We start from the raw sequence: 23,450 nt of genomic DNA on the forward strand, positions 1-23,450 counted from the left end.
ACTTTCTCGCATGGATTTAACAATAGTGGAAACTCCCTCCAGCCCTTCCCTATATAATAGACACTTCTTGATGGCTTCTTGGGTTTTGTAGATCTGAAAAGACTATAGCCCGAGAACCCACCCCACCTAGCCAAGGCTATGATAGTTTAAGAGTTCATCTCTGGCTTAGCTACTGATTTTTGCAATTTTGTCTGCAGTTTGGCTAACTTCTTTAAAAGGATAATGAATGTGCTAATAGCGGGTTCTCACTGTGGTGTTGTATAACCAAGGCTTCGAAAGACACTTTATAGAAGATTTCAATTCTTGAAAATGTAATTTTGTTATTGTTGATATACTACCTCTTCTTGTGTCCAGCTAATTGTTCAATCATACATTACATCATAGATAAACGTGTATGTGACCAATAAAATTTGACTTGATCTGCCAACCTCTTATCCCTTAGCCTAAACATTTCTCAATCCATTGGAATTTCTTCCAAACATAAGAGATTCAACATCACATAAACAAACACAAAGATAAAACAGAAACAACTGATTGCAAAATCAATGCATTTTTATTTTGTTATTAAATTGAAACATTGTGGTGGCGTCATTACTGCTATAGCCTCTAAAAGAAGACTTTGAATAACCAAAGTGCTAGAATAGTTACATTTCAATGGCTTCACTCTGTTAGTAAGAATTGTACATCAAAAAATTAGCTCAAGTGAAAACACATATCAAACAAAATTGATCAAATTAGCCTCTACCCCCTGATTGACATGTAGGATGGGAGATATGATACAATACCCTAAATGACTTCACTTGTCAAAAAAAAAAGTCCTTTACATGGTTGTCATGTCCACAGCATAAACATCATCACACTAAGTCTGAGCCTTCACACCAGAATAACACCACACTTGAACTACATGGGCCTCTAGTCAAACCAATACAAAGAGAAGATCTAATGCAAAGTAATCGCCAATGAGCTATCAAATGAATGCTAGTTAGACACTGCATACAGATTCTCAAGCCAAGAAAGATCACACAATTCATTTGATGCTTAAATAATCGTTTGACCATCCAGTGTTTTTGTCATACATATTCTATTAAGAGCTACAATCAAATAATGTCTTATGTCTTTATGTGAGTAGATTAAATTTAAGGAAGTACTTCACCAAAGCCCAAAAGGAAATTACACCTTTTCTTTAAAACCACAGCAGCCTTCATAAAACCAAATGACACACTGCTAAAATGATTACAAACAGTCTTACAGCGTACAGAGAACTCTACACCTTATAGCCAATACACACAATACAGTTAATAGTTTTACGGCGAGCCAGTCTACTAGCATATACATTCGGATAACTTCTTTCTCATAGCATTTATGCTAATGCCTGCAGAAGCTGCCGTTCAGTTTTACATAGACAAACGGTAGACTACATTAAACCCTCAAGAAGCTATAGAACACATTTTCTTCATACTGTTCCTAGTCCCCGACACAATAAATGCTTTTATGGTATTTTTTTCATTTCAAATATAAAACTGGTGACAAATGTAAGGACTATATGTGTACACAGATAAAGGGTTTTAATTCTCATTTTAATACAGTGTTTGCAAACTTGTAAAAATTGTACTTAAAATAATGTGAACGGCATGCATGAAAATATGAGTACTCTGCTTTTGCAGAATTAGATACATCCCCTTTTTAGGAATCACTTAAATTCGCAGAAGATTTTCTGGAAATGTCCTCTGTTAAAATCTAACCAGCTTTTTTCATATACAAACATTATACCTGCTATAATAATGAATTATACAAGAACGTGTGAAGTTACACTCAAATCTTCCTTAAAAGTGGAACCATTTTGATAATAATGTTGAAAGCACTTGTAAAGTTCTCTCCTGTGCATTATCATCCTGTAACTCATCTTTTTTTTTTTGTACACATTGTAATTTATATACAGGAAAAAGCCGTGTATTATTTTTAGTTTTAAAAAGGAAAACAAACCCCACAGCAATTTACAACCTGACATTTATGGGTCCAAGAAAAAACTATAAGGCGTGTGTTGGAGGTGGATCAGAAGTGTTCCTCTAGTTTTTGTGTAATTTTGTTGATTTTCTTTCTCCTACTACTAGAATTGAGCTTTTGCGCCATCTTTGGTCACAGGTGTATGTTCAGTTGCACCTGTAGTTTTTCTGTGATGGAGTCCTCTTTGTTGTCACCACAATGCTCCTAAAAAGCTCTCATGACACCAATGGCACGTTACGAGTCACAAACAGGAAGCAGAATTCTCCTGGTCCATAGACCACAGGATGTGAGAGCCATACAATTAGAATTCAGATTCCATGGTGAGAACCTTCCAGGTCCCTCAATTGACAGGGAGTGAGTTTTTCATGCTCATATTGAAATCAGACGGATCAAGTCACGGCTGAAATTTCTTGAGTTTTTCAGTTTGTAACTTTCTGCCCTGGAAACAGATGAGAAGAATTCCTGCACACCTGAAAATTAAGAAAATATTACAATATATCAGATATTGGCAGCATTTTGGGCAGCTGTTTGAAAGAAGGGAGCCGTTATAGAGGACATAGCCCATGCATTCACTAATGCTTACGAGTCCCTTAGTTTTTACTAATTCAGTTTGCTGACTTTTACAAGTTCCATTTTGCAAGCCACCCACAAATCTACGGGAGCAATCACTCGACGATGCTAGAGAGCATCAAGAGGTCTGTGGGCTACAATTGTCATGGTCACCCTGGTTGTCATGGAAACCACCAGTTGAGCCACAGTTCATTAGAGTGCCGCTACTCTTTTTACTCAGGTTTGCTTAAACTGAATAATTCACTGATGCAAATAGTTAACAACACCTTACAGGGATTAACAGTAACCAATCAGATAGCCACTTCTCTTTGTAATGTAATTCCCACACAATGGGCTGTCTATGAGCTGGCCTGTGGGGGGGATTTAATGGACAAAGAGAGAGTTAGAGAGAGTATCTGTGTGACAATAGGTGTGTTTTGAACATCATCCACGTTCCCTTTGTGACTAGTCACCCACACAGCTGACAGGACAAAACGCAGCCAGAATCAAAACAGACAAGAGTCAGACTTTCAGTTGGAAACATGAACGTCTGCTTGTGTGTGTGTACTGTTTGGAGTAGAATGAGGTACATTAATCAGAGCAGGAATGTAGAGTGGAGAACAGTGCAGAAGAAAACAGAACAAGTATAGTGAAACGGAGCAGAGCTGCACCAGGTTTACACATGTACATGGAATGGATCAGAAAATATTCAACACTACCACTGAACAGTGTGGGGTATAAAAATGATGATTTTATTAGAGAAGTGGGGGGATTAAAGCACTTTACTTGGTCAAGTACCTGGTGGAGCACAGCTACCCCTACGATTGAAGCTTCTTTTCTCCCGACCTCCTCTCCTCCTTCCTGCTTTTAGCTCCATCTCCTTGCTGAAACACACATACACATACGAGTGAGGCAAAGCCAATCTCAGAACCCTATCCTGACAAGCAGCAATCCAACACAGCAACCTGAAACAGCAACCCGAGTGCAGCTAGACCAGAGGTGAGATGTTGTAACAATAGCAACCTGAAACCATCAACCCGAAAGCAGTAAACTCCACCATAGAAGCAAATGTTAGCATTACACACAGTTAGCAGGATACCATGAAGTGAAAGCACACAACATACTAGAGGCATGTGTCCTAGAGGCAAATTCCTGGAAATAAAAGAATAGCCCAGAGGAGTTATATCACCAGAAACAAGAAAAAATAAAGTGTCAGGGCAGTGTGCACCTGGTTCATGTCAGAACAATCATTTCTCCAATTGAATGTGGGCCACAAACAATAGCTGTTAACAATAGTTAACATCATGAATCTTGCCCTGAAGTCAGCACTACAGAGTGGTCACTAGCTGGCACAGCCACAAAGTCATAAAATCTGATTTTAAACCTTACCCTAACCACACTGGTAACCCTAATGCCTAACCCTAACCTTAAATTAAGACCAAAAAGCTAATTTTATCCCCATACATTTTTACAATATAGACAATTTGGACTTCGCAGCTGGCTTATCTACAGGGAAGTTGCTCAATTCTGCCTCCAGGACAAGACTCATGACAATAAATGTCAACCTGCAACAATAGCTGGGGCAACATCCTAGTCACTGAGCACCCATTGCATGCACACACACACAGACGCACAAACACATAGACACTCAAAACAGACATACACACACTGGTAGCATTGGCTGCAGCACTCCACATCAGATCACAACACCCCATACTGAGTTAAAGGTCCAAAGGTTCTGACCCGCCTGTTTTCTGTTCAGGCTCAGAACCCTAGAACCCACCCCTGGAGCAACTCTCTATGAAGCCTATTCCGTCGTCATGCCAACCTCTAACTCCTCCTCCAGTAAGAAAGGGCAGGGCCAGGGGTCTCCCCGGTCCCAACTCCCCCTGTCCCCGCCCTGGTCGTCAGGCGTGGGCGTGGACACCCGACGGATGACCTTTCTGATGACCTGGGAAATGGGGCGGAGATAGTGATCATGGTCAAGAAGGAGAGAGTATGACCGAGATACACGCACAAACACAAAGATAGGGTATAGGTCATTTTGGGAGGAGAGTTTAGAGGAGGTGGGTATGATAATTCAGAGGTGTGTTTTTAGGAAGACGGTGAATCAGAGTGAAGGCAGTGGCAGATAGTTACTTTTCTAGTGATGATGTTACCGTCTTCATCAGTAAACTGTTCTTCTGTCACTGATTCGCCCGGAATATTCTTTGCCTGTTCTCCCTGTAAGTGTTCATGGTTAGGACTACAATCAGAACTGGTCCAAATTCATCTCAGCCAGTATAACAGCAAACCATTAACACACTTTACATCACCAGCACCATCAAACTGCAAGCAAACCTCTAGAGAAGACAGAATATCTTTGAATTCCCCAAGAGTTGTTGACTCAAGCAAAATCAAAATGAAGTGTCCCTTTAAATGGCATCACAGAGGCAACAGTGAGACACAGAATGTTCCTTGATTAAAGTCAAGCCATGAAAGCAGGTTACCAGGCCAGGACACACTAACACGCTCGCACGCACACCATTCAAACACTGTACACACACTGTTCGCAATCACACATTTCAGACGTTTCCTTTAACTCCCACCGCTTGCTGTCAGTTAAGCGAGCCACACCAGTCCACTGCACACCAGGAGGCAAAGTCAGATGAACTATCTACCGCCAACCTAAACCAAACTTCACCCAGTCTCAGCAGGGTACCTTAAGAATGACCCGGCGCCGAAACACCCTGGTGGTGACAGTCCGTTCCTCGTCAGAGCCGGACTCACTAAAACGCTGCTGATGAATGCAGTTAAGTAACATTACAGACAATGAGAAGGGGATGGAAACACAAAATACGTAGGTGGTAGAGAATAGTTTTTGCTTCACACAATCCCAAGGATCTTCTAACACCTACAATAATAAACAATGTCACATATGGAAAAAAAATTCCAGTTAAATTTACATTTGATTTGAAAGTTTTCGACATCCACTTCATGTGTCGCTGTAAAAAGGGAGCATCGATCCACCTGATGAGCAGTGTTCACTGTAGTAAACACACATTCTAAAAAAAACATTTACAGTACACTATTTTGCATAGTCTTTGCAATTACCTGGACTTTCCTCTCAGATACAAGCGTGCCTTCTTCCTTCCCACGTCCAGTTCTTCCATTGGCTGAGTCCTGCGATACAGGAAGTGACCCGTCCTGAGGTGGTAGCTCCGTGTTTTCGCCATTGTGCCTAGACCTCGCTAGCTCCCCTCTAGAGGAAGAGGTGATGGAGTCACTGGAGTTCTCCTGGCTGTGGGGAGAGATTAGGAAAAGGGGTACATTTGAGACTGAGATTAAAACTCAGATGAATGGTTTAGGATTATAATTGAGAAAAACATTGATTAAGATAAAGAGTTAGATTGAGAATAGGATGGGTATCAAATTGAATGAATAAGTTGTGACGAAGGCAGAAAGACTGAGGCGAAGATATTAAATCCCTGTTGTAGATTTACATGAAAGTGTATTTATCCTTAATCCATAACTGTGATGGAATAATTTAGTTTTGTTTACCTATTTTCCTGGCGGTCTAGCAGGTCTGAGCTCACACTGCGGCCGGGTGTGGGCGGCTCCACGTTGACGCTGGATGTGTCACTATGCCAACCTGGAAGTGAACACACGTCTTTTTCTGCCTGTTGCACCTGACTAAGAATCTCCTGAACCCTGGCCTCCGTCATTTCCTCGTCCTCCTCCTCTGAGCCTTCCTCCAAATGAATATCCTCCAATAGCGACTTTAACTTATCTTCTGTCTTCTCGTCTTCATCCTCTTCCTCGGTGGAACCAGACACACCCTGCTCCCCCAACGCCTCAGCCCAGGCCTGGGGGGAGAGATATGCACCCCCCTCTTCCACCACTTCAGCCCCATTCTCTACTGCCTTACCCCCCTCCATCCCCACCTTAGCCCCCTCCACTCTCACCATAGCCCCCTCTTCCGCTACCTTACCCCCCTCCACCACCTTAGCCCCGATCTTTGCTTCTACCACTTTATCCCCCTCTTCTGCCATTTCACCCATCTCTACCCCTTCTTCACTACCTCCCTTTACGACCTCCTCAGCCTCCCCCTCAGCCACCACCACTGATGCCCCTGTCTGTCTGCTGTCCTCCTGCTGTTGGAGGCTTATGTCCACTTCTTTTTTCTCTTCTTCCACTTGTACCATCAGCACCTGGTCACCTTCAGCCATTCCTGTGTTGGTGGCAGCGGTGGGATCTAAGTGAAGGGTGTGAATGGACAGGGACAGCTCCCAGGGCCTAAGGGTGGTTCTAGTGGAGGTGTCAAGGTCCACACTAGGCTCCATGTGGCCAGTCCAGGGCTCAGACTGGGTGAGGATGAGGGTAGGGGGGTGTGGGTGGAGCTGGACAGGGGTGGGGTCGATGGTGAGGGTAGGGGGTTCAGAGTGGAGCTCCGTGAAGGGAGGGTCAGAGTGCAGTTGGACTGGGGACTGCAGCTCCGCTAGGATGCTGTGATAATCTGTTGGGAGATGATATAAGCACATGGAAGCACTTGACACAAGAAATCCCACATAAAACACACACCACATGGACTGAGTGACATGGACAAATGCACAGAGACGGACAATAGAGCATGCAACGAAAAACACCCACTAATTGTGGTAACACTCAGAGGGGACACTGGTGTCACAAATCATTAGCACAATATTCAGCACTTTTGATTCAATTGAGAGCTATCTTAGAGAAATTCAAGGTAACGTTGTGATAAAACAAATTATATTTACACGGACAAAAACGATCAATACTTATGTCCGTGGCAGCTTTGAACAGTTTAATGACAAGTTTATTTTCTTCTGTTAAAGCGATGGATTCATATGCAGCCTTTGAGATGAGATAAGAAAACATAAATAAATGATATACACTACCGTTCAAAAGTTTAGGGACTCTTAGAAATGTCCTTGGTTTTGAAAGAAAAGCAATTTTTTTGTCCATTAAAAATCATCAAATTGATCAGAAATAGTATAGACATTGTAAATGTTGTAAATTACAATTTTTTATGGAATATCTACATATGCGTACAGAGGCCCATTATCAGCAACCATCGCTCGTGTTCCATTGGCACGTTGTGTTAGGTTATCCAAGTTTATCATTTTAAAAGGCTAATTGATCATTAGATAACCCTTTTGCAATTATGTTAGCACAGATGAAAATGGTTGTGCTGATTTAAAGAAGAAATAAAACTAGCCGTAGATATTCCATAACAAATCAGCCGTTTCCAGCTACAATAGTCATTTACAACATTAACAATGTATACACTGTATTTCTGATTAATTTGATGTTATTTTAATGGACAAAAAATTTGATTTTCTTTCAAAAACAAGGAAATGTCTAAGTGACCCCAAACTTTTGAACGGTAGTGTATGTGAGGCATGCCAGGAATACGATTTTGCATATGTGCGATGAGCGGGTTTTACTAGTTGAGATTTGAGTGTGTGTTCAGTCATGCTCACACAGAAAGATAAAAGAAGAGAGGAGAGGCTGAGGGGGCCTAGATTCATATTTCCAGGATAGAGAGGTCGATGCCATCCCAAGGGAGAGGAGAAGATAATTTGTTATGGAATATCTACATAGGCGTACAGAGAAGGTACGGGAGACACACAGGGACACTGACACACAGGAAAGGGGAACTGGGAATGGATGGGAGGGGAGGTAGGGCCAGGACTAGGGCAGTGAGACCATGCAGCTGATATTAGGGGGAGGACGGCAAAGGAGATGGGGTGGGACGAAAGGGGAAATTGGGACCGGCATGGGGTCACATCGGGAGACAGCTGGGGGGTGGGAGTAGAGGAGAGGGCTGTGGCGTCCCCAGTAGGCTTAAGACTTGGTGACTGAGCAGGAAATGAGGGAATTAGCTGGGGTATAGGAGTAGAGGACAGGTGTGTGGGTTGACTGGGGTCCCCAGTGGGTTGAAGAGTTGAAGACTGGGGGTCGAGAAGGAGACATGGAAGAGGAGAGGTTGCTGGATCAGGCGGTGGGGACGGGGGTAAAGGTGTGAGGTCCATGAGTAAGACAGAGGACCATTAATTTGGGGATCGGCTGGGAGATAATGGACGATGTGGGGGTGTGGACTTAGTAAGACCAAGGGGGAATCAGGGTTGAGGGAATGATTCTCAATCGAGGGAGAAACTGGGAATGAAGAGATGGAGGAGCTCTCAGGAACAACGAAGCATGCTACAGGTGAGGAAACAAGACGATTAAAGAGAAACAAAGACATACAAAAAAATCTAACAAAATACAAAAACGTGTTAGCAACACAAGACAATTATGAATGAGAGGACAGAGGTGATTTTGAGAGATTAGGAAACAGGGAAGGGAAAGGGATTGGGAAGAGCAGAGATGACAGCACAAGACTCTTAATAAGCGCTTAAGAGCTGTTATAAGCTGCCCTGGAGGTTGGGCTGTGGCGATGGACGAGAGCATGAGGGGAGGAAGGTAGTCTGGTTTCACAGAGGAAGCTCTGTCATTCTATCCAGGGACGGCTCAGAGGAACTGGAGGTACTGGAGACTAGAGAAGTAAACAGATCTAGAGGTATAGATGAGTTCAGACGGTTGAGTCTATGGCTACTGCATGCATTAGGGAACAAAGGGTTTATACAGTAGTGTCCTGTTAAAGGTACAAGGTAATCAGGTAAAAACAGTGTCTTACAGAATGCAACTGGTTAGCATCATGGATTGTTTTAGTGTTTGTCATCAATTCATCTTTCAAAACCCTTCATGCACAAATGCAATTTGATTTTTAGAGGGCTTAAATAATATCAAAGTGGTGATCGGGTCATGTCAATTAAGACCTCTTTAGAAACGTTTTGGGTTTGACATGCTACCTTCATCATCAGGGTTGGTGTCAATTTAATAGTAACCCAGTCATTTCATAACGTGAATTATAATCAATTTCCTGAATTGACTAGGTTAAAAGTGAACCCATGGTACGCTGCATGCTAACATTTCCTCACACTCATTTGAGTGCATGTCAGAAAATGGGCATACTCAAGCTGGAAATAAAGCCATAAAACGAAGGGTCAGACATCACCCTATCTAAGATAGGGTACTGTAGTCTCTATAGCCAAATTGCATTCAATAGTATAGCCAGGCAATTTGTTCTTATTTTTGCTACAGTTCTAATGCAAAAAAAAAAGAGTGGCAGCAGAGGTAAGAGGTCAGCTAGATGGAGCTAAACTTTACCATCAGCCTGATCCAGGTAAACAGCGTTATCATCGGCAAAACTTCTCGTGCCTGAAATGTTACCATAGTCAAATATCGGCCCCTCCAGTAAAGTCACAATATCCATCCGATTGACTTTGGTCAGCACTCCAGTTAAGGCATCCGCTGTAAGAGAAACAGACAACCAGGAAGTCAGTCAAACAGACAAGACACTGTTGTACAATATGGCAGTTGTTTGTACAATACGCACTGGTCGTTAATCCAGATGTTTTCATTGTCTTAACTCTTGCGAGGTAATCAATATAGTTTACTATCACACTGCAGTGTGTGAAGATGGAAAGAGGATTGCCGTTGTCCTCTTCTCTTGTACCAGGAAAATAGGTCAAATTTTCCTGTACTGAACATAATGTACTTAGTAGTTCTAAAAGACTGCTGGAGCATGACAAGGACAGGTGACTTCATATGCAGCTGAAAGACAGCTGCACTAGGAATCTTAATAAACATAGAGGCCATTCTGCTTCTACACACATTACCAGTAAAAAGTTTGGACACACCTACTCATTCAACTGTTTTTCTTTATTTTTACTATTTTCTACATCGTAGAATAATAGTGAAGACATCAAAACTATGAAATAACACATATGGAATCATGTAGTAACCAAAAAAGTGTTCAACGGATCAAAATATATTTTATATTTGAGATGCAAAGAGAAACGACAGCATTATTAGTTTAAGACATGAAGGTCAGTCAATCTGGAAAATCTCAAGAACTTTTCAAGCTTCTTCAAGTGCAGTCGCAAAAACCATCAAGCGCTATGATGAAACTGGCTCTCATGAGGACTGCCACAGGAAAGGAATACCCAGAGTTACCTCTGCTGCAGAGGATAAGTTCATTAGAGTTATCTGCACCTCAGATCGCAGCCCAAATAAATGCTTCAGAGTTCAAGTAACAGACATCTCAACATCAACTGTTCAGAGGAGACTGCTTGAATCAGGCCTTCATGGTCAAATTGCTGCAAAGAAACCACTACTAAAGGACACAAATAATAAGAAGAGACTTGCTTGGGCCAAGATACATGAGCAATGGACATTAGATCTGTGAAAATCTGTCCTTCGGTCTGATGAGATCAAATTTGAGATTTTTGGTTCCAATCGGCATGTCTTTGTGAGACACAGAGTAGGTGAACGGATGATCACCACATGTGTGGTTCCCACTGTGAACCATGGAGGAGCAGGTGTGATGGTGTTGGTGATTTATTTATAATTCAAGGCACACTTAACTAGCATGGCTACCACAGCATTCTGTAGCGATATGCCATCCCATCTGTTTTGCCCTTACTGGGACTATCATTTGTTTTTCAACAGGACAATGACCCAACACAGCTACAGGCTGTGCAAGGGCTATTTGACCAAGAAGGAGAGTGATGGAGTGCTGCATCAGATGACCTGGCCTCCACAATCACCCAACCTCAACCGAATTGAGATGGTTTGGGATGAGTTGGACCACAGAGTGAAGGTAAAGCAGTCAACAAGTGCTCAGCATATGTGGGAACTCCTTCAAGACTGTTGGAAAAGCATTCCTCATGACGCTGGTTGAGAGAATGCCAAGAGAGTGACAGGCTTTCATCAAGGCAAACGGTGGCTACTTTAAAGAATCTAAAATAAAATGTTATTTGTTTAACACTTTTTTGGTTACTACATGATTCTATATGTGTTATTTCATGGTTTGGATATCTTCACTATTATTCTACAATTTAGAAAAGAATACAAATTAAAAATAACCCTTGAATGAGTAGGTGTGTCCAAACTTTTGACTGGTACTGTAAGTCATCTCAGAATGTAATTTACTATGAAACCTTCACAGGTACAAATTAAGCTGGAGAGAGAGAGTTCAGAAGGAGAGTGGAATGAAACCGGGTTGTGAAGCTCTGTGGTACACAATCATACAAGTGCAATAAAGTGAGACGTGATATAACAACTGTTAATAGAAAGCCACAGGGGTTTTAAATACTTTTGGGAGAAAGAGGGACACTCACTCGTTGCGTTTTTACCGTCCCGGCTGACCCATTTCTTTAGTAGCATGAAGCTCTGCGCCGTCAGGGAGTTGGGGTTCTCCACTCGGATGTGGTTGATCTCGTCGACAGAAAAGTCCATTTCCCGAGCTAGCTCTGCAAACACATCAAAAAGCACATTACATCACATCAGTTCAAGACATCCATTTCTATATCATACTTACTTTTCTCTGTAAATATCAATGATGTCGCACTTGCTGCTGGTGATTCTCTAATCCACCTCTACGCAGACGACACCATTCTGTATACTCCTGGCCCTTCTTTGCACACGGTGCTAACAAACCTCCAAACGAGCTTCAACGCCATACAACACTCCTTCCATGGCCTCCAACTGCTTTTAAATGCTAGTAAAACTAAGTGCATGCTCTTCAACCGATTGCTGCCCGCACCCTCCCGCCCGACTAGCATCACTAATCTGAACGGTTCTGACCTAGAATATGTGGACAACTACAAATACCTAGGTGTCTGGTTAGACTGTAAACTCTCCTTCCAGACTCACATTAAGCATCTCCAATCCAAAATTATATCTAGAATCAGCTTCCTATTTCGCAACAAAGCCTCCTTCACTCATGCCGCCAAACATACCCTCGTAAAACTGACTATCCTACCGATCCTTGACTTCGGCGATGTCATTTACAAAATAGCCCCAACACTCTACTCAGCAAACTGGATGTGTAGTCTATCACAGTGGCATCCGTTTTATCACCAAAGCCCCATATATTACCCACCACTGTGACCTCTATGCTCTTGTTGGCTGGCTCTCACTACATATCCGTCGCCAAACTCACTGGCTCCCGGTCATATATAAGTCTTTGCTACGTAAAGCTCCGCCTTATCTCAGCTCACTGGTCACCATAGCAACACCCACCCGTAGCACGCACTCCAGCAGGTATATTGCACTGGTCATCCCCACTCCCTTTGGCCGCCTTTCCTTACAGTTCTCTGCTGCCAATGACTGGAACAAATTGCAAAAATCTCTGAAGCTGGAGTCTTATATCTCACTCTCTAACTTTAAGCATCAGCTGTCAGAACAGCTTACCGATCACTGTACCTGTACACAGCCCATCTGTAAATAGCACACCCGACTACCTCATCCCCATATTATTACATACCCTCTTGCTCTTTTGCACCCCAGTATCTCTACTTGCACATCATCATCTGCACATATATCACTCCAGTATTAATGCTAAATTGTAATTATTTTCGCCTCTATGGCCGATTTATTGCCAACCTCCCTACTCTTCTACATTTGCACACACTGTACATAGATCTTTATTTATTTTCTTGTGTTATTGACTGTACGTTTATGTGTAACTCTGTGTTGTTGTTTTTGTCACACTGCTTTGCTTTATCTTGGCCAGTTGTAAATGAGAACTTGTTCTCAACTGGTCTACCTAGTTAAATAAAGGTGAAATAAAAATAAAATCAACAAGTATGCAGAGCAGCAGTGCAGGAAGTGTCACTCTGAAGAGGGCACTGTTTCCTCACAATAATACACTGTTGGTTTCTTGAGAGAGGGGAAAGCAGGAGGATAGAGGGCCATGAAGCCAGATGGCACTAAGACCAGGGAGCACCATTTCTTTACCAGTCCAGCTAAGTCCCAGGTGGTCAGCCACGATGGCCATCCGCAGGTCTGTTCGCTCACAGGGACTCTGAGGACCTGAAGGGCAGAGAACATCTATTAATCAACACTGTTCAGTATCTTTTCTACTGACTGAAATTGGAGTACAGAGGACTCTTTCCTTTTCTGGCCAAGCGTGGAATTTTCCAAATGATATAAATTCATACGGAGTGTTCTGCAGCCTCTCCTCTGGGTTTGATATAGACATGTTTAATCAACAGGTTTACTGTGAATGTGAATTGTATTACTCAATGGGTTGGTTAGGCTGACAACACTTCAGATTTGGTTTCCAGAATGGCAAGAAAAGGCAGACTAAACACAATATGACGGACTACAGTGTGTTATTTGGACACAGGTGCTCTGTGAATGTTTGTGAATATGTATCCTCAAAGCAGGCAGTAATTGTCATAAGAACTATACAAACAAAATAAATTAAAAACATCGATCAAAAGAGTCATGTACTCGTAGGAGCTCTAATGGACTCACAGTTCTTAATGGGACTAGACAGTACACATGCGGACAACCTTTGTGTTTTTGCTAAGGCTAATTAGCTCAGTGACACAACTTGAACATGAAATAGAATAAACTACAACTGCTGTTTTCAGTAGCCACCCTGCACAGACAGACAGATAGACAGACTCAGTAGCCGTCAACAAGAAACTGGCTGTGCCAGTGCACCAGTCACTACTCTGGCATGCTGAGGTATCTGACAACTAAGGGGTTGGGGGGAGAAGGAGGAGAGTCTGACAAGGACAAGTACAGTACACAGTACATAGATGACGATGACAGAATGACGGCTACTATTTTAAGAGAATAAACACGCCACAGGCAATCAATCAATCACAACGACTTCATGCAACTAAGGTTTTAACAAGTGTGAAAGTTTTACAAACTAGGCTTGATCTCCGCGACGGGGGGCGCCCGAGGCCCCGCAACCTGACTGCCCTCCTTCCCACCAGTCCGCCTACTCCTCCTGCTCCTTTCACTGCCGGAGGCCCTGTCGACCTTAGCCCTTACGGACAAGGCCCCGGCCTCAGCTCTCGAGCCTCTACCAGACCTCGACGAGCGGGAGGGCTGAGAGGGGGCCGACAGAGAGGTGCTCCTGGAGGTGCTGTCTTCCTCGGACTGTTCTCCCTGTGTCTTTTTCTCTTCATCTGACAGGCGGTCGGCCAGCTTTAGCGTCTCCCCGCTAATGCCCTTAAAGTACTCGATGGTGCGTTTACAAACCTCGCTGCCGTTTTCCCTACTCGTCTCACCTGCCGAGCTAACCTGAGATCTGTTTTTAATGGAGAACCTGGAGGGTAACTGTATGGCTACTCTCTCCCTGGTAGACTGAGCTGTTACCTGCACTGATATTGGGGAGCTGGTTGTGCTGCTCTTTTTAATATCTTTGATTGGGATTCTAGACCTGGGCTCTACTTTGGCAATGACAGGCTCTGCTCTTCTCCTGACCTCAGCCTTGACAACCTGTTTGGGTTTTTGCTTCCCTATTGCTGTGCCTTGTGTACGAAAAGACCACCCTGGCGCTTTGACAGGCAGCCTAGACTTTTGCTGCTTCGTCTCAGCTTCCTTGATGGCTTCACTTTCTCTTTGTTCAGCCTGAACACTGCTTTCTTCTACTCTCTCTACAGAGTCACTACAGAACAAAGCTTCAATCCTACTGGCTTTCTGAAGTGTGGGTTCAGAAGACGACTGCAAATTAAACACGACACTGCCACACTGTATATAGTTAGCCTGCACGCTTGAGGACTCAAGGTTATTGTTGTTATTGCAGTTCTCTGCAGGGTAATCTCTTCTTTCTGACAGCTTTGGGTCTGTGTATCTGCTAGACTGACTCTCCACTGACTGGTCTTCCAAGTTAATGTACTCTGCCATCTGACTTTCTGACCTCTCTGCCTTACATTCTTTGAGATCCCCAGAGTCTTTTTTCACTGTAATGGAGACGGCTATTCCCATCTTAATGGGGGTGCGTAATTTGGGGTCAACTTTAGAGGCCGTAATGGTGCATGAAGATGTGGTCTCGGCTACAGTGACACCAGAAGGAGCATCGCTACAGCCAGTGCCAGTCTGTGCAGGGCTGCACTTTGCTGATGTGCTGCTGTCTGTGGCAGTCTCTACCTTCACCCCTTCACCCCTCTCCCCTGTTTTTGACTGAGAGGTAACTACCCCCGGACTCTTACCCCCTCTCCCCTTGTCCCCTGATTTCCCATCAGAGGAATGCTCACCAATCTGGAAAAATTGAAGTCTCTCTTCAACAAAGTCCCGCTTGCTCATGTCAATTGCACCACTGCGCGTCATCTCAAACATCTTCCCCTCGTGGAAGGGGAAAGGGTTAGGCTCGCTAGTCGGTGTGCTCTCGTCAGTCGGGGTTCTAGCAGGGGTAGTGTCTGGAGTGGTGGCTTGCGACTTGTCATCCACAGACAAGCCGAAAGGCTTGGGATCTTCTTCTTTCGCTTTGGCATCAAAAACTCCTTCACCCCCTTTGCTTGACCAGGGGTCAAAGTCTAAGCCTTTCGTGGCGACAGTTTTGAAGGTAGAGTTTAACTCCTCTTCGAGTTGATAGCCAAAGAAGTTATCTGCAAAGCCTTGTCTATCGCCCTGTCTATCTGGATGTCTTCCTTCGAGAGTGTAGTCTTTTTCATCTCCAATGTTTTGATCTGAGTTTGCTTTCCCATTATCCCCTCCATCCTCACTTGGTGTTTTCTCCTCCTCTATGACTTCAAGCTTTGATTGACTAAAGGAACGATCACATGTCTTGCCGTCATTGGACAGGCTGGATGTCTTAGGGTCTTGTTCACTCAACCCATCATCCTCATCTTGAAGGTCATAGCCATCGAGAGAGTCTATTTCAGTAGCATCTGTGTCATGAGAGAACTCAGTTGTGGCTATGGAGCAGTCTGTGATTGACTGGTCATTTTGCTCCAAGTCTTCCTCCTCTGCTTTTACAACGCCATTAGTACCTGGCTCCTTGTTGTTTCCGTTCCTCTCAGGCTTTTTGGGTTTCAGATGCTTCTCTCCTTCCTCCTTCTCCTTCATCTTGAAGGTGTACTTTTTGTTGGGGATGGGATGGAAGATAGACTCATCATCGCTAGAGTTGCTGTCATCTGCTCCAGGGGGAATTGGAGACGGAGGCTGAACCCTGATGATGGGCTCTGCAAGGAGGTGCTGATCATGCTCCTCTTGGAGGTTCACCTCCATCATCTCTGTCTCAGCCTCTGAGGAGGCACAAGACCCCCTCTTCTCAGGGTCAGAATGCTCTGCCTCTAAAGGCGGAGGTGGGGGAAACTCAATGTAAGCGACTCGTTTCTCTTTGGGTCGTTTCAATGTTTCCTGGTTTCTGTTGGAGGGTTCTGATGAGGCAGGCTTGGTTTTCTCTGGCAGAGACTCCCTGTAGATGAAGGTCTTTCCTTCGTCTTCCTCAGACTCCTCTGCTATTGGACTGGGCATGCCGGGCATATATCCAATCACGGAATCTGTCTTTCTGGAGGCAAGGCTCACCTCCTCAGAGCTTGGTGTCTCAGGAGTAACAGGACTCTTGCCAGAGCTGTCCATGAAAGTTACTTGCTCTAGAGTGTCATCCTCTGGGCTGCCTTGAGGAGATGGGGGCTGTTTTTGTTTGACAGTATAAAATGCTCCCCGTGTCTCGTGCACTGTTCGGCTCTCGTGACTCACTATTTTTTGGTACGTTCCCAGCAGCCCAGATGTTTCTTTTTCATATTGCTTGCCCGCTTGGATGCTTACATAAACTGGCAATGGTTTGATGTCTTTGAAACCCTCAGTGACAACTACAGGGGTTATGTTTTCCAAGTATTCTACTTGGTCGCTATCTATACCATTACATACTACAGTTGACTGACTACTATCATAAGAATCTGAGGATTTTTCTACTGATGAGTCGTTTGTAGATTTGTTGGCTTCAGAGCTGCCATGTAACCGATTTCTAGCTAAAGTAGGTATTTGTGATCCTGCCCTTTCACACAGTTTAACAGAGGTATCTAACTTTAATGATGTGGATTGATGATTCTCTGAGAAACTACACGGCATTCTAACAGGAATTTGCGATTCCGAGTTTTTTTTTAGACTACCGGTACGTACATCACTACTATTTGGGTTTTCTCGAACCACAAACTCTGTGTAAATAGTTTTCTTGGTTGTCTCTTCTTTACTGGTTATTCCATCTCTAAAGCCCTGCAGTTCTCTTTGTGAATTTCTGTCATTGCCATGCGCATCTTGAACTAACGTGTGAGCTAGTTTTGACACTTGGGGTTTATAGTTTCCATTTCCATGACATTCCCAAGTTTTGAAGGACTTTTTTCCTTCATGTTCATTTCCGTTTGTGTCGTGTTTAGGAGATGAGCATATATACCTATTAGCACTGGGGCTTGGTCCACTAGATCCTCTAACCTCACTATCTATAACTTTCCTGGTACTTCTTGGACTGTCTGGTGATTTGGGGATATCTGAGCCAGCAAAGACTTGATACACAGGCAGCGTACTTTCCTGGAGTTTTCTTACTGGGGCCTTTGATGTTTGTCCCCATTGTGGACCCTTTTCTTGCTTCTGAGCCTCTTGTTCAAATTTTTGCCTAACAGCGCTGACTTTGGAGGATGACATTTCAAATGGTTTAGAGGCGTCACCTGCATTACCCTGTGAAGTGCCATCACCTGGTTTTCTATTGTCATCATTATACTGTAATAACACTCTCCTCTCTGGGCTGCTCGGTAAACTAGCACATTTTCTATCATTGGAGCCAAATCTGTCCCTGAAACGTTCTCTACATTCCTCACCACTGCTCCCATTCTTATAGGTTGATCTTTCAGGACTGCTGTGCGTAGAGCTAGGCCCAGATCGTGTTTCCCTAAAGTCTGACCTGCGGGACTTCTTCTCAGGGGATGAGAGCTCATCGTTCAGTTTCTCTGTCTTATCACGAAAAAACTGAGAGACTTCACTAAGCTTTTCCTCTGCTTCCTTAACAGTTCTGTCTACTCTGTCTTCATATATTAGCTTTTCTCTATTCTGGTTCTGTCTGTCATCAGTGACACGCATCCAAACAGAGTGCTTTGGGCTACCAGGTTCTGAGGAATACTGCAATAATGTTAGTTTGTCAAAGTTATCATCTACATTGGCAATTTGACCTGATTTGTCAATGTTTGATGACCTCAAAATATATTCTTGCCTTGATCCACTTGACCGTTCCTGACTATAACTACTCCTATCTGGGGAGTGAAAATGAGACCTGTCCCTCAAATACTCCTCGGTGTCAGAGTGAGAAGAGTCTGGTTTCTCAGAGAGAAGCATTTTGTCTGCAAAGTTGTAGGACTCCCCTCTGAGTTCTGATGATTCATCATCATTATATTCCACTGACTGCTGGCTGAGAAGCTTCAGGGCTTTGTACGAGTCATCTGCCATGAGCTGTGCAGAGCTTGGACGACTGTCGTCTTCCTGTGACATGGGCGTGTTTACTCTGGAAGACTCTAGGTAACAGGGGAGCGATTCTTCAGGCTCCTCTTCTCCCTGTCGTGACAGTCCACTGTTCCCTTGGTAGAAGTACATCTCCTTCTCTGGGTCATTTTTTGTTTCCCGGATGATAACCTCAGTTGGTTCAGTTTTGTTGCCCTTTTCAATATGAACCTCGATTATTCTTTCTACTTTGGGCTTTGAGTTTATATCCCTCTGCGATGTGTCATCATTGCCGGCCCTGTGCTCAAACAGTCCAGCAAGTTCTCTGGAGGGATCCCTGCCTGACTGGAAAGCTTTCATGATATCATGCACTGACATTGATTCTTCCATCCTCTCGGATGTATTCTCTTTACTCTGGGGTTTGTGGTACACCATTCGTGTGGTAGTCGTGATGTGGGTCTCTTCCTTCACACGCATGCTCTTGCCCATTGAGTCATCGTCCGGGCTAATTTTCATCTGAAATGATTTAGTTTGGTCCACATTGGAGGCATTCAGACCTTTGGGTTCTGCATCAGTGTATCGAACTGCCCTTGTATCCTCCATCATTGGTTGCTTGTTATCTTCAGGAGACTCATAACTCCTAATAACACGAACAACCTCAGTCCTTGTCTCCGTGATTACTGGTGGAATATCCTGGAAAAGTGCCTTGGGTCCCATGCCTTCCGCACTCTGTGGGGCAGAGGGTGTCCTTTCACTCCTCGTCTCAAAGCCACTGTCTGAGAGGGGACTCTTGTCCTGGTCATGTGAGATGTCATCTGGAGATTCTAACATGGCATCAGGCCCAAATAGCACATCTGCTAGTTTACAGAGCTCCTTTTCTGAGGCAGAGGACCGCATGTTTGGGGGTGGCATTTTCAGCTTGTGCTCAGGTTTAAGCATTCGTTTTTGTTTCTCCTCTCCTTCCCTTCTAACCTCATCGGATCTATGCTTTGCATCTGCAGTTTTTGAGATAGAGCCACTGCCAATGTCATTTGTCAAGTAGTCTACTACCTTCAATAGATTAAAATCTCTGTCTGGTATAGGTATTGTCTTAGTTTTGATTTGAGGAACCACTGTCTCATATCTTGGTGGATAACTCCAGTTGCTTGGCTGGGGATCCACTGGTGCTTGTTTAGAGCACTGTGCCTCATCTGTTTTATTCATTTTAATAGCCGTCTTGCTATCCTTGACCGTATCCTTTGTCAGTATCTCACTAACTTTGACCAGGTCCTGTTTAACTTTCTCTACAATTCTGCAAGGCTCCTCGTCCTCTATTTTAGCCTCTTTGGGAGAGTCAGACTGGAAACCTTTGGAGGCTGAACTTGGTTCTGTTTGCAAGATGTTAGACATCCGTATCAAGTCCTCTTTCATTTCTGCCACGTCCTTCAGTATCTCTTGGCTGGAGGACAGCGGGGATGAGGTGGTGGATTTCAGGGCAGTCGGGGGCATAAATAAGGGGGATTTGACAGGTGACAGAGTTCTGGCAAAGGAAGACTGGGCTGAGTTTGTCTCAGCAGGCATAGTTTTTCTAGAGGACGAGAGGGCAGCAGCTGGTGTTGACACTTCAGGGAGCTTTTTAAATTGGGGCTCTGGCAAAACATTTATAACTGAATACACTGGGACCGTCATGGTGCCAGATGTGACAGTGGTGGTAGAGTTTGGTGGGGACCTTAGAGTGGCATATAGGGAACTAGAGGCTGAGGATCTTATGGATTGGTAAGATGATGACGCTGAGGAGGACATGGACTTCAGAGTGCCATATCCAGAGGCAGAGCAGGAATTGAAAGTCTTTTCAACCTCGTCAAAGGCTGCATTTACACTCGTCGTTGCTGCATTGGTGGTTGCCTGTATCCTCTCCTGTAAGCTGCTGGAGAGTAGGGACGTGGGCGAGGAGGAGCGGTACTTTGTAGGGGATACTGTTCCATTGATCAGAGCTGCAGCACTAGGAGGAGTGTTGGATTTAATTGGTGAGGAAAGGGAGGAAAATAGACTTAAGGGGTCTGCAGTGGACCGGACAGAGGAGAGGCCAGGAACAGTTTTTATAGGAGAGGACGATGCTGTGGTGCCAGTGCCCACCATGACACCCTTGAATGGCAGAGTTGAACTGTACATGTTCAGTGAGGATTTGGGGGAAGCAGGTGGGCTCATGGCGATTGATGACCTCTCTAGCAGACAGCCCACACCAGTGGTGATGGGAGAGGTTCTAGAAGACAATGCTACCAGTCCCTTGATGGAAACGGGGTCTGGAACGCTTCTGATTGGCGATGACAGGAGACTGGGGGTGACCTGAACTGGGTACGGGGTCTGCTGAACTACAGTCTTAATTGGGGATGAAATTGTCCTGTACGACCTGATGGAGGATGCTACGTCGCTGACTGACTTGATGGAATGAGCCGGTGAGCCGCCTATGTTGGACTTGATGGGGGACGCCGAGGTGATGGACCACACGGACTTCAGTGGAGAGGCATTGGGCGTGTTGGACGATGAACTGGAGTGGGAACCGAACCCAGACTTGGCTTGCTCAGGGACGGAGACAGGAACAGCCGACCACGCCTGATAAGATCTCGTTGAAAAGACAGGTTTGTAAGCGTAGCCAGTAGGCTGTGTTCTCTGCGAGCTCCGATCAGTTGTTTCTTGAATAACCAAACCAAAGATTGAACATAAATCCAACAAAAAATAATTGAAATAATAAAACAGAAAAACCAGAGAGAGAAAGTTGGCGTCAGTAGGCCAATATTAATCAAAGCAGTAAGAATAATACAATGGTGAATTTATGGAATGTCAATTACTATCTAAACAAAGGTTGGATGAAAAGTGATTTTTCGAGGTCAATGATCTGTCATAAATAGAAAAGATACAAGATAACACATGATGAAGCATGAGGCAACGAAATGCTTGAGATAGCTAACAGTGGAGAAGAAAATATTAAAAATGTACCAAGACAACAACAACAACCATTCTAACCATGTGTGACTTTCAATGTGCTTTGTCTGTTTGCCTTTTTGCTACAGTGCCTTTTATATGCTTGGTGCACTTCATGATCATATGTTTTCAATGCCAAAAATGCCAAAAATGATCCCACAATCCTTTTGGTAGATTATTGGTGCAATAACTGTCTCAAGGGTTCACTTATTGATTGGTTCACACAAAATGAAAGAAGGCCCTGAACAATCGCAAAGCCCATAAGAGTGAGCTGTTCTTCAAAAGAAAGAAAAAGATACAAGACAATCATTTAATTTGACACAAGGTTCAAAATCTATTTCAAAATTAATAAATTAACATTTGGATGTTGCAATGCCAGTTGTTTTCCCACAAATGTGATGAGACAACAAAAAACAGGAAAATAAATTTCACAAAATGGAGAGGGTCTGCAAAGTATAAGACACAGTAAACCATGCAAGTGTTGTCGTGGATGGATATGAATCATGACGTCTATGATGACAGTATGCAAAGTGCTCATAATTCTACACTATGGATGTATGGATATATCATAAATGCAATATCTTACACTGCATATGAAGTTGTACAACGTTACTGATATTTTGCATCAATTGAAGATTTATGAAAGTAAAAATGTTAAACTCACTCGCTGCAGGGTCGGTCAGATAGCTGTAGCGCTTACGCAAAGCTAAGGAGGCAAAGGTATGACGTCGGTCTGGTTTTTCAGTCTGCAACAACAAAAACAACAAAAGATGTTTTAACATAAAATATAGATTGGATTTAAAGGCCAAAAAGGTATCTTCCCCTTTTTCACACTACTGCCAGAATTTCTCCCATTTTGTGGTTTTGAAATAAAATCAAGATGATGCATTTATATTTTCTGAAGTCCATGTTGTTGAGATAGTAGGCACTGCAGGTGACTGTGTTGTATGTCACCTTCGGCTGATGACTAAAATATCCATGCTTTCCTCTGATTGGATAGATTAAGTGTGACATTGGTGGTGCGATTTAAAGTGTATTTATCTCTCTAATTTTGAAGAAACACATGCAATATGTGATTATTAGATTTGGAGAACTCTGGTGAGATGTCCACAAGCTGACACTAAGAATGCACCTGATCTCTAAAATAAATGACTTAAAGAGGACTCACTCCATTAGTCATGGATGAATGTTCTTTTGAGATCATGAGACGTATTGTAAATGAAGGAAAACACTCTGAGCTATAGCTATAAAACATGAAACATTCATGTCATCTTTTGCTGACTAGGTTATGTTGAGTTTTCCTCATGCAACAAATAACTCATTGGTCTTGTATAGGTGTGAACAAAACACTGGCAGAAGATGGCTGAAACCACAACTAAGCTGGAGTACTATGCACTACGGCGCGGTTTATCCTCTATCTGCCATTCCGAAAGCACATGTACTGTATGTCACGCTCTCTGAAAATAGTGTGGAGGGATGGTGTTTCCTACTAGCCTTACCTACTGAACACATATGGAAAGAAAGATATGGAAAATAAGCCAGGGTGTGGTACACAAATTTCTCCACTTGGCTTGGGATGAGGACAATAATAATGAAACCTGTTGAATTGAACTGTCATTCATGCATTACACAAAGTCACTTGACTTCTA

The 23,450-nt window shown here is 43.6% G+C and overlaps 1 protein-coding gene across 25 annotated transcripts in view; it reads right to left on the reverse strand.

Moving 5' to 3' along the window:
• Window positions 1-534: 534 nt before the first annotated feature.
• LOC129836424 (ankyrin-3-like) overlaps window positions 535-23,450 on the reverse strand; it is a 153,209-nt gene continuing 130,293 nt past the window's right edge. For 14 of the 25 annotated variants that reach the window (XM_055902562.1, XM_055902558.1, XM_055902557.1 and 11 more), the window contains 11 exons: window positions 22,466-22,547; window positions 14,334-21,512; window positions 13,405-13,479; window positions 11,784-11,915; window positions 9,769-9,912; window positions 6,094-7,048; window positions 5,647-5,833; window positions 4,693-4,776; window positions 4,382-4,504; window positions 3,352-3,437; window positions 535-2,474 (listed from right to left, as the gene is read on the reverse strand). In XM_055902562.1, coding sequence (XP_055758537.1) covers window positions 3,372-3,437; window positions 4,382-4,504; window positions 4,693-4,776; window positions 5,647-5,833; window positions 6,094-7,048; window positions 9,769-9,912; window positions 11,784-11,915; window positions 13,405-13,479; window positions 14,334-21,512; window positions 22,466-22,547 — 9,027 coding nt within the window. In that variant the 3' untranslated portion in view covers window positions 535-2,474; window positions 3,352-3,371. The remainder of the gene's footprint in view (window positions 2,475-3,351; window positions 3,438-4,381; window positions 4,505-4,692; window positions 4,777-5,646; window positions 5,834-6,093; window positions 7,049-9,768; window positions 9,913-11,783; window positions 11,916-13,404; window positions 13,480-14,333; window positions 21,513-22,465; window positions 22,548-23,450) is intronic. The other 11 variants (XM_055902580.1, XM_055902577.1, XM_055902576.1 and 8 more) reach the window with 7 other exon arrangements.

Source organism: Salvelinus fontinalis, chromosome 37, assembly GCF_029448725.1.
Source record: "Salvelinus fontinalis isolate EN_2023a chromosome 37, ASM2944872v1, whole genome shotgun sequence".
In the NCBI taxonomy this organism is placed as follows: Eukaryota; Metazoa; Chordata; class Actinopteri; order Salmoniformes; family Salmonidae; genus Salvelinus; species Salvelinus fontinalis.